The 11,160-nt window shown below is 36.6% G+C and overlaps 1 protein-coding gene across 1 annotated transcript; it reads left to right on the forward strand.

Annotated features, from left to right (window-relative positions):
* The first annotated feature begins 358 nt into the window (after positions 1 to 358).
* On the forward strand, positions 359 to 8,193 carry LOC142611652 (uncharacterized). Its single transcript, XM_075783746.1, has 4 exons — positions 359 to 1,998; positions 6,724 to 6,870; positions 7,222 to 7,338; positions 7,439 to 8,193. Exons 1-4 carry the CDS (start codon positions 469 to 471, stop codon positions 8,039 to 8,041), a joined length of 2,397 nt encoding a protein of 798 aa, XP_075639861.1. The 5' UTR covers positions 359 to 468; the 3' UTR covers positions 8,042 to 8,193.
* The last annotated feature ends 2,967 nt before the right edge of the window (positions 8,194 to 11,160 follow it).

Below are 11,160 nucleotides of genomic sequence, written 5' to 3' on the forward strand. Positions count from 1 at the left end.
AATCCAGCGAATTTCAGTTAGCTTAATGGTTGAATAAGATACTTAGATAATCAGAAATGAACGCAAAATATTGAAACTTTCTTAAAAAAAAAAAAAACCAAATTTTATCTGATTCCAGATACTTTTTGGCAGTTAGTTTGTTTTATAAAAAAAAAAAAATTACATTTTACTTACAAGTAATTGCTAGCAAAATTTAAAAAATAAAGAAAAACGTGAATAAATTATCCGCGTTTTGTGCAGGGCCCCACAAGCACTACACGGAGCCCCATTGTCACGCAACATACAGTCACAGTGACACTTCCTCCTCTTCCCCCCATAAAAGGGCGCCATTTGCCTCACTCTCTTATTTAAAACTTTCAAAAACTCTATCTCTCTCTCTCTCTCTCTCTCTGAATAAAAAGCAAAAACCCTAGCCTTTGCCATCTACTCTATACTGACTCTCTCACCCTCACTGACCCATACCATACCATGCTCCCCCACTCCTACACCGTCGATTCCCAATCAAAATCCCAAGACCTCGCTTCCTCCATCCTCTCCTCCACCTCATCATCCCAAATCATCTCCACCTGCTCCTCCATCGACTCCTTCCTGCTCTCTCACTCACCTGACCAAACCCGCCACTTCTTCTCCCTCGCTTTCCCTCCTCTCATTTCCAAGCTCTTCTTCGGCCTCACCGACTCCTCCCCTGCCACGTCATCCAAACCCAACCCATCCAACGGCTGGATCGACTCCGTCCTCTCATCCAACGATCCAGATTCCGCCAACGCAGTCTTCTCCCTCCTCTCCCCTTCCAGCATCCTCTTCCACTCAATCTCCGCCGTCGATCGCCTCTCCCTCGTCAAATACGTCTTCCCAATCGAACGGCTCCCGGAGTGGACCCGGTTCGCCCTTTCCTCCAATAAATTCGCTCAAGCTCTCTCCGATCTTTCTCCATTGTTCAATTCAAAACTCAAACACGATCCTGTCAAACCCTCCGCTCTTCAAATCCAACTCAACGTTTTCGAATACTACCTCTTCTGGTTCGCCTATTACCCTATCTGTAAATCCAATTCCGAGAATTCCGATTCCATTTCCATCAAAAGAGCGAGGAAATTCAGGCTAGAGAATTGGACTTCCTCCATTCCCGGATTTTCAAATTCCAAGCGTGGAAACGAGCAGAGGATCGAGTGCAACCTTTATCTCCGTCTTCTCTATGCCTATCTTCGCGCCTTTGTGCCGATTCACGATTTGAATGCGCACCAACCGTACCGCAGCTCGTTGCTTCACTACGCCTCCGGTTACGATGGATCGGTCACAATGCGTGCCGAGTTCGTCGTCAACGCTTTCGTACACTTCTGGTTGGTTGACAACGACTTCTCGCCTTTGCCAGTCAATGTCTTGAAATCGCACGGCGTGTCGTTTCCGTTTCGATCGGTGATAGGGGATACGCCGCCACCGGCCTCCGGACTAGGAGAGGTGGTGAAGCTTTTCGTCAAGTACTTGAATTTGAGCTCTGTGGCCGTCACGGAAGACGGTGGGACCGAGAATTGTGGGAACCCGAGGTGGAGAGTTTTGAATTCAGGTTCGTTCGATGGCAGCAGCGGCGGCGGTGCGAAGTCGAGGGATGTTGCGGTGCCAGTGCGGCAGGCGGGGTCGTGGAACGCGTGGATTCAGAGGCCGTTGTATCGGTTTATACTGAGGACGTTCTTGTTTTGCCCTGTGGGATCGTCGATTAAGAATGCATCCGAGGTGTTTGATGTTTGGATTACATATATGGAGCCTTGGACTATAACCTGGAATGATTTCGCAGAGCTCGACGCGATTGTGGATGGTGTGAATAAGAGTGAGAGGAAGGAAGATTTTCGGTCTCATGGTAGTAACAATGGATATAGCCCTTCTTGGCAGGGATATGTGTTGTCCAATTACTTGTATTACAGTTCATTGGTTATGCATTTCATTGGGTTTGCACACAAGTTTCTTCACTCGGATGTCGAAATTATAGTCCGGATGGTATCGAAGGTATGTTTCTTGGTCATTGTCTTCTTTACTCCACTGTCTATCTGCCTTTGTTAATTGAATTTGCTTGCGTTTTATTTTTATTATTTGGCTTTGAAGATGTAGGTTTGTTATAACTATCTGAGTGCTTAATAATATATGGACAATTAATGTTGACTTATAGAAGTTCTAACTATGGCATGCAATGGAAATGCGTTTTGTTTTGTGAATTGTGAGGATTAGTTATTACCATTTAGCTTGTACTTAGTGATGTATTATTCCAGCTGGAATGGGAAAATTCTAACAATTTAGTTTCTGTTTATGTAATACTACATGGTGAACACCTTGATGAGAAGTCCCTGCATGAGCCATGAGATAGGATTGTATTCCACATATTTGGAATCAGGCTACGTGCTAGTGTGAAATAAAGTTTGGAACAAACAATGCATTCTTCTAGATGGAGATTTAATTCAAGGGAATACTAATTAAAGTGCTGTAGGACTCGGCAGGCTTTAAAAATTGTTTAGGCACCAAATTAGTGGGGCAATAAGGAATCAGGTCATCAAAGCTTGAACTCTGAGCAACAGCATGACTGCATGAGTGAGTTGGGCCATGTTTTCCATGGTATTAAGCTTGTATTTAAATTTCAGGGTCAAGGTTGTGTTTTGCTTGGTGGCTGTCGTAGCTCATCTTATGGCTTGGCATGGCCTAAAGTAGATAACTACGCCCATTAGTTATAGACAGATACAATCAGGGATGCTGCAGATACCTAAATATATAATCTAATTAATATAATATGTTTCGATTTTCTGCTAATTCTTAATATGGATTTGGTTACTTAAGAAGAAATTCATGGCCAAGGATGAAAATGATTCTTGCAATTGAATTCCAACCCCCCAGATGATGTTGTAATATTATAATAAAACAGAGCAAGATTATTGGTTGACACCTTTCAAGAAATTGAAGAGGCCAAAGATGAGAAGACTGAGTCACTGAAGAGATTTCATGGAGTATCTACAGAAGATGAAATTTAAATAGAAATTTCTTGGGTCCATATCTCATAATTACGAAGATCTCGGTGATTTTTGGGAGAACAAGGCATTTCAGTTTGTTTACTTCATTCAATTTGAAAAGTTTAATCTGATTATCATTCCTAATTTGATTGAACTTGCGAATCAGTTAAAGATTGGTGTGAAGAAAAACTGGGGTGAAGTAATTACATCATTCCTATAAATAAATAAATAAAACCCTATCAAAGAAATTTCCCTTTTGTTTTCCCATCTCAAACTCACATTTTTACATTTTAAACAACATTATACACATTTCCACACATTTTTTCACCCACATGTATTTCAAAAAACTACAAAAAACTATAAAAATCTCATCTCAAACTACTCTACCAAACACCCACGTCATTCATTTCTAAAGATTTTAATTTCCAAGTTAAAGTCTTAAGGCGTCTGGTGTAGGACCAGGACCTAATGTGGAGGTTAATCTTTATTGTTTGTTAATGTTTTATATCTTTATGTAATGTTGGGAAATGGGATTTTTAAGAGTGAGTATATTATAGTACTTTTAAGGCTTATCTAGTTAAATGAGTCTTATTATGGTGTTGTATCAGTTAGGCAGATTTTTAAAATTTATTTTTATTTTTTTACATAGAAAATAAGTTTTAATTTAATTTAATTTAATTTTTTTTATAGAGCCTTTAATTGGTGTGAGGTAGGCAATTTGTAAACAAACATCGAAGTCTATTGTCGATAAAATTTTAGTAATTTTTTTTTCTTTCTTCTGGTTGATTCCATAATTCTTCCATGTGGATTTAAGGAACCCTATATGGACTTTAGGGTTCGTGTTTTGTTAGAACAATATTTAGCTACTACGCTTTCAGTTTGGTGTCAATATCCTTCCCCTTATTTGCTTGTAGGGTAAAATTGAGAGGAGAAGGTAGACAATAGACTAAGAAAACTAGACAAGTGATAAGAATTTGTTTAGACATTGTTGAGAGTCACACAGAGAAATTGAGTTGGATTGAGGAAGAAAATAAAAAATAAAAAATAGCTAAAGTATTAGCAATGGCTATTTTGGACTGGTCTGCAGAAACCCACCTTGCCTTGAATGGGGCAGGTTTTCCTACACCCACTTCAAGGTCTATTTGTTTAGCTTAAAACCCAACTCACCAACTTATGTATAGTTTTTAAAATTTACTTTTTGTTGATAAAACTTCACAGTTTACACTTATATTTTCAACGAAATAATCCAATAAAAATAAGCTCATCCAATCACACTTGCCAAATTGGGGTTGGGAATAAGATTTTAATGGGTTTTGGGATAGGGTGGAATTTACTCCTCCAACCACCCCTGTAGGGAAATTACCATGAAATTCCCAACCTGTGAGAAACAGAAAATAGAGAAAACACACGCCAAAGAAAATAATCACACGCACAAGACAGTAATTACGTGGTTCGGCAATTTGCCTACGTCCACAGAGTGGCAGAGAATTCACTATTATCAGGGAAAAAAATACAAAGTGCAACTATAGTATTTTTCTCTCTCACAACAACGACAACAGAAAAAAACCCTAATCACCAAGCCTCTGCTCCATGGACTAAGCCTCAGAAAATCTCCCGTTAAAAAACCATGCAACATTATTTGGGTCGGGTCAAGTCGTCAACCGGATCAAACACAACTAGGCTCCACAAAGCCCAACACCCCCCTCCCTCCCCTTGTTCCTCTCTATTTGTCTCTTGATTGAACAAAGCTGCTAATCAGCATCCTGATCGAGGCCCCACAACCCTTGGTGTCAAAGACTTCAATGCCTGATCTAATTATTGACAACAGTTGGGATGCTGCTTTGCTTGTCAAGGCTGAAAAGATCTATGAGAAATTGAGAATACTAGGAAGCTTGTGTTTTTTGTTTAGCGTCTTTGTACTTGTGGATATTTCATTTTGGTTTAGATATGGGTGTTGTTACCATTGTATTGGTATGATGATTCAGATCTGGGTTTTGTGTTGGAGTTTTGGTTCAGATTTGTTGGCTTTTTATTGTGTTTTTTCTATCAATTTTAATTTAATTTTATGATTAAGTTCCTAGATTTGGTTGATCTATTGGCTTTTGCAGCAATTTGATGCATGAAAACACTTTTTTCGCATGTTATTGGTCAGTGGGCAAGGCTTGTGTGTTTTTTTTTTGGGGGGGGGGGGGTACTCTTGGGGTAGATCGGGTCCTTGTAAAAATCCCAAGCCATTGCAATCCCTAAGAAGTAAAATTCCTATTTGGACTTGGTTAGGGTTTTTCTTTATGTGGAAGGAAAGTGTTTCCTTGACAAAGAAGTAATTTTGCATTCTTTGGCTACTAATAGGAGTTAGGACTTAGGAGCCTTAGATGTAGGCACTATTGTAAAGTGATTGGTTGTTTTAGCCTAAGGGTCCATTCATATGGAGAAATGAAAAAAATCTTAGAACTTAGAGCGGGTTTCTTTGTCAAGTAGTTTGATAGTTATTTTGAGATTGAAAAATACTAATGTATATGAGTTGAGAGTTTGTGAATTGTGTTAGCATGAGAGTATCATTGAGGATATTGGGCTTTTAGGATTATGAGAGTCAAGTTTGTGAGTTAGTATTTAGAGTTTGTTTTGGATGTAATGGTATTTGGATTAGTTTGTGTCTGTTTATGAGTGGCATTAAGTCTGTGTTTGTGAGTGTTGCCTGTATGAATTTGTGAGTATGGTTTGGTTGAGTGTAATTGTAATTCATATCAGTGATAGTAGATTTTATTTGGCAGTTCTAGTCGATTTAGGCATGGAGTTAGCCAAATTACATTAAATTTTGTTGTATTGTGTGCATGTTGTTTGTTTCTTGTTTTTGTTAATATGCTTCTACTTGCCTGAAATTCTCTTGACATTAATTTTGGCGTATTCAAGAGAAGATAATGCTTGGTGCATGTTTGCAAATTGTTTTGATAAAGGTGTGTGCAAGTTTAGCTTTGTTGTGGAAATAATGGTTGTCTTGTTTAGGGAGAGCCTGGTTGGATTAAGGTAGAGTTGTTATGAAAGAAGGAATATTTCTTTGTAGAATTTGAATCAATGTGGAGATTTGTTGGAAATCTCCTCAAATTCATGTTTTGACGTTGTTACCTACTGGGTGTTTTTTTATTATTTATTTATTACTTTTGGGTGTGTAAGGAAGCGTTTTCCTGGCTATAACTTTGTATTCCTTGTTCACCAATGAGTAGGAGTTAAAACCTTAGTATTGTAAAGGGTTTAGTAGTTTTGGCTCAAGTTGGTCACCCATTTGGAGAGAACATAGAATATGGAGAGGGATTCTTCAAAGAATAGTTTGATGGTTCTTTAGTTTTGAAAGATACCCACATAAGTGAGTTGGGAGTTTGTTTTTCAGGTTAATATCAGAGCACCATTGGGTGGATTGGAGTTTTGGGCTTGTGTGAGTTTCAAGTTTGTTTTGGGTCTAATGAGATTTGGGTTAGTTTGTGATTTCGGGAGAGCTTGTGAGTGGTCATGAGAGTTTTTGAGTATGGTTTGTGAGGGTTAGTTGCACTTGTAACCGGTAGCTATACTTAATAATAATATAATATAAATTTTATTGAAGTATTTTGAAGGTCATATAGTAGAATTTCTACATTAGAACAATGCATTTGTGCACTGACTTCAATGCATAATACTTTTTGCAACGACTTGCAAATAGCTGCATGGTTTAGTAACTGCCTTTTTCTTTTCTTTTTATTGACAGGTGATGAATATATTGACATCATCTAAAGAGCTTGTTGACCTTATAAAGAACGTGGATACTGTCTTTCATTCCAAACAAGCTGGATCAGGCAAATCAATGCTTAACAGCTTATGTAGATTTGTTCCTTCAATTCGTGAACAGCTGCAGGTAGAATCACCTGTACCTCCTGTACATCTGTGCTATATGCCATTGTGATTCACTTATGAAGTAACCAAATGAGCAATAAGAACTTTATATTGCAACCATTCTTCCAATATAAAGCTGTTCTTGTGTCTAAGGCAAATCTTCTCCATCTTAAAAGTAAATACCTAAATGGGGAGTTGAACTGCTCCTTTGATGTGTTTCTTAAATCTTGTTGATGTTTGATGTATTCTATGATGGGTCTGCTCAGGGGCCTATGTTTCTATCCCTCATAACCTGTACATTACTATAGTATTTCATTGTGTACTATTAAAAATTATGATTGATACTCTTTTTGTTATCTAATCTTGACACTAGGACTGGGAGGATGGCTTATGTGAGAGTGATGCTGATGGATCGTTCTTGCATGAGAACTGGAATAAAGATTTACGACTCTTTAGTAATGGTGAAGATGGTGGACAACAGCTACTTCAGGTTTTTAACATTCATTTGTTTATGCTTATAATTACTACACAAATCATATAATTATCTATATTAGATGATCTCATCTAATTTTTCATGATCTTGTTTGCAGTTGTTTATATTGCGTGCAGAAGCAGAGTTACAAGCCATTTCTGGTGATAACCTTGCGAACAACCTTAAATGTCTAGATTCATTGAAAGCACAGGTTAGCTGCTTGTTTGGTGGCCATACCGTAAGGACATTGTCATTTTCCCCAGAACCAAAACAGAATTCACAATCCCGTGATGATATATTCAAGCCCAGAAGAGTTGGCAACCATGCATCTTTAGAAATCAAATACAGGGGTGACTGGATGAAGCGCCCAATCTCTGACGATGAGGTTGCATGGCTTGCGAAACTGCTTGTCAGGTTTTCTGCTTGGCTGAATGAGAGTCTTGGCTTGAACCAAGCAGAGAGCAGCCCAGCATGGTCTTATGTGGAGGTGTCAACTGATGTGGCCAATGTGTGTGGGCCTACAGAGACAATGAGGGCGGTGTTGTATGCTATCAGTTCTTGGCTTCTTACTTTGGCTGCAGTGGTGGTGAGGCTAATGAAAAGTCACGGTCTGAGGGTGAACCTTAGGATGTTAGCTTCAAAAAAGGTTGTGATGTTTTTGCTTTTGTCTGCTATATTTAGTGTAGTGAAGAAAGCTTTTGGACTGTTTCACAGGGTGTAGATGAGAAGAACAAAAATACGAGGAAAAAGAGTATAAGAAAATGTAAAGTTTTTCCTTACAAGGTTTGCTACATTGACTTGTTTTTCCTTTTGTAAAGTTCGAGATGTGCAGAAAAAATCGACAGGCTTTTTGACGTTTGTCTTCCGATGACACTGACATCAGTGCCTGTGCCTGTGCCTGTGCCTGCTTTATTCTCAATTTCTTTTCCTTGTTGCTGGTACTGCTGCTGATGTTCTTTTTATTATTGGGCCATCATTTTTAGGGTCAATATACTATCGATTTTTCGGGGTTTTTTTTTTTTTTCCCCAAAAATTGCTCTTTTAGTCAAAGATTTGTGAAGCGTCCATGGTTGGCATATCCAATTATGTCATTTTCTTCTATTTTGAAGAATCAAGCCTCTGATATGATGGCCTGTCAAAAAAAAAAAAAAAAAAAAAGTCTCTGATATGATGGTTTCAATCTTCAAGGACTAGAGAAACACCAAAATGGACTTAAAACTATACCGGAAAAGGAAAGGCACAACTTAGGCTGGATAAGCTGAAAAGGGTAAACACAATCGGCCACGGTCAGGTGGGCCGTGTGCATCATTCCAACCGATGACTTGTGCAATCTAGAAGGCCCAACTTGATTAAACTTGAACCATTATTATTCTGGGCGGGAAATACTATATTTATGTTTGAAAAAAGTTCAGCTACAAACCACTTTATAGTGTGACTTTTAGTTACAAACTTTTTTAAATCACTTGTCTTATTTAAATGGCTATGTAATGAATTGGAGGAAGATAACTCCAAACTTGTTTGGAGTTATATTTTGTTCATTTATTTGTCCATTCTAACCTCAACCCCCAAGATATGGTAGATTGCCTAAGAGAATTTGTCCGTTTCAAAAACTATTCATTTTATGGTTCAGATTTTATTTTCTAGATCAACAATGTATACATTGCAAAATCTAATTTGGATCATGAACTCATTCTTCTACAAAACATCTACAAGTGGTTCTCTGCAATTTGCACTGCCTTCAGTCTTCTCCTCTTGTTCCTCTACTGCTGAAAACCAAACTCGTCCTCTTCTGAAGTGCATCACCCCTTGGATTCTCACGATTACGATAACGGACTCCCCATTAAGAGCTAGTAGATCGGGACTTGAGACTATAGCCCACAACTCATTTTGGCTGAAAGAGTGAATGATCAGGAAAGGACAGAGAGAGTGGGTCGGGCAAGAGAAAGAAAATAATATATATATATTTTTTTATTTTTTAAAAGCTACAGTGTTATCCAAAGTGGGAGAAACACTGTAGCAAAATACCAACTTGGGTGGGAAAAGCTCAAATGAGCGCTATTGGCCGGGGGCAGGTGAGCTGTGAAGCAATGAGCATTGCTCCAGCCCAATGTCTTCTGCAAATCTAAAATGGGCCCAACTTGATCAAACCTAGCTTAGCCCATTGTCATTTCGGGTGGGGACCACTATTTTTATTTTCCTGTTTTAACCTCAATGTCTTTATATGATAATAAAAAGTAGAGAGGTGCTACGTACACAACATTTTTACAATAATTTTACAACAAATCATAGGTGGTTAGTTGTTATAGGTTCAAATTTGAATCTAATACTAAGATTACTTTTTTGTCCCAATAATAACAACCAGTAACAACTTGCCACTTAGGATTTGTTGTAAAAATGTTGTAAAAATGTTGTGGACATATCATTTCTCTAAAAAGTAACTAGTGTTCGCGTGTGCAATGAGGCTTTTTTTTTAGTAGGCCTATTTTGTAGAAAAAAAAACTGTATTTAATTATTTTATATATATAATTTTTATTTTAAAATTTTAATTTATAAGTGAATAATTCAATTTAAAAATTAATATGATAGAGATCCTATTTTTTAGGCAATGTTTTAGTAGGAGTTAGAGTTGCATTTTTACCGGATTGTCCTTTAGTTTTGTCTCTACTTAAACATAGGACTGTAGAGGCATGTTTGAACTAAAAAATAAGGAATCCAAACACGAAAAGTGCTTTAAATAGTAGTATAGATTATCATGGACGTCATAAGTTGAAACTTTCTCTCAAAAGAAGAATAAGAGTAATTTTAAGACCACAACTTTTACCTTACATATTTTTACAATTATCTTATACTAGTATAACCCCTGTGCATATGCACGAGTACAATTAAAAATAATTATAATTATATGGTTCAAATTATACAATTTTTTAGAAAATGTTCAAATTATACATGGTATTAGCTTACATTTTTTTAAACCATACATTTCTAAAATATATAATGTCTTCTCATATATATATATATATAACTCCCTCTGTCCCAATTTGTTTGTACTTTATTCTATTTTGAGATGTCCCAAAATATTATCCTGCTTTTAAAATTAAAAACTATTAACTTATAAATTTTCCTATTATGCCCCTGCTTTATTTCCAAAACCATTTTTAATAAATTTATTTAGAAGTAGTTTTAGAGACTTATACATTTATATACACCTAATATGACAATAAATATTGTTCCCTTAAAAAGTTGGATTTCTGAAACATAACAAATAAATTGGGACAGAAGAAATATAATTTAGCAATAATTGGTTTTAGATTCTTCAATTTTCACACCCAATAATTCACTTGTCACAAAAATTAAAAATTTAGATGAACATATGGCTGAAAATTAGACTTCAATTAAAATCTAATTTTAAACTTAATTAGATTTAGACTCTTCGATTTTTACACTCTTCGATTTTTTACACTCAATAATTTACTTTGCACAAAATTAAAAATTAAATGAAACACGTGACTCAAAATAGAAAATTCAATTAAAATTTAATGAGACTTTCTATATAGCTTGACTATTCGAAACAATGTTGTACGAAAACTGCAAGACCACATAACTGAGTAAAGAAAAAAAATGATGAATTTATATAAAAGTGAAACTAAATCACAATATGCAATCAGATCTATATATATATATATATATATACTACTATTTAAGGGGCTTTCCTTGTTTGGATTCCTATTTTTTTTAGTTCAAAAATGTCCCTACATTCTTATGTTTAAATAGAGACAAAACTAAAGGACAATCCGGTAAAACTCATTTTTTAGTTCAAAGATGCCCCTACAGTTTTATGTA

This window comes from Castanea sativa, chromosome 10, assembly GCF_040712315.1.
Source record: "Castanea sativa cultivar Marrone di Chiusa Pesio chromosome 10, ASM4071231v1".
NCBI lineage: Eukaryota > Viridiplantae > Streptophyta > Magnoliopsida > Fagales > Fagaceae > Castanea > Castanea sativa.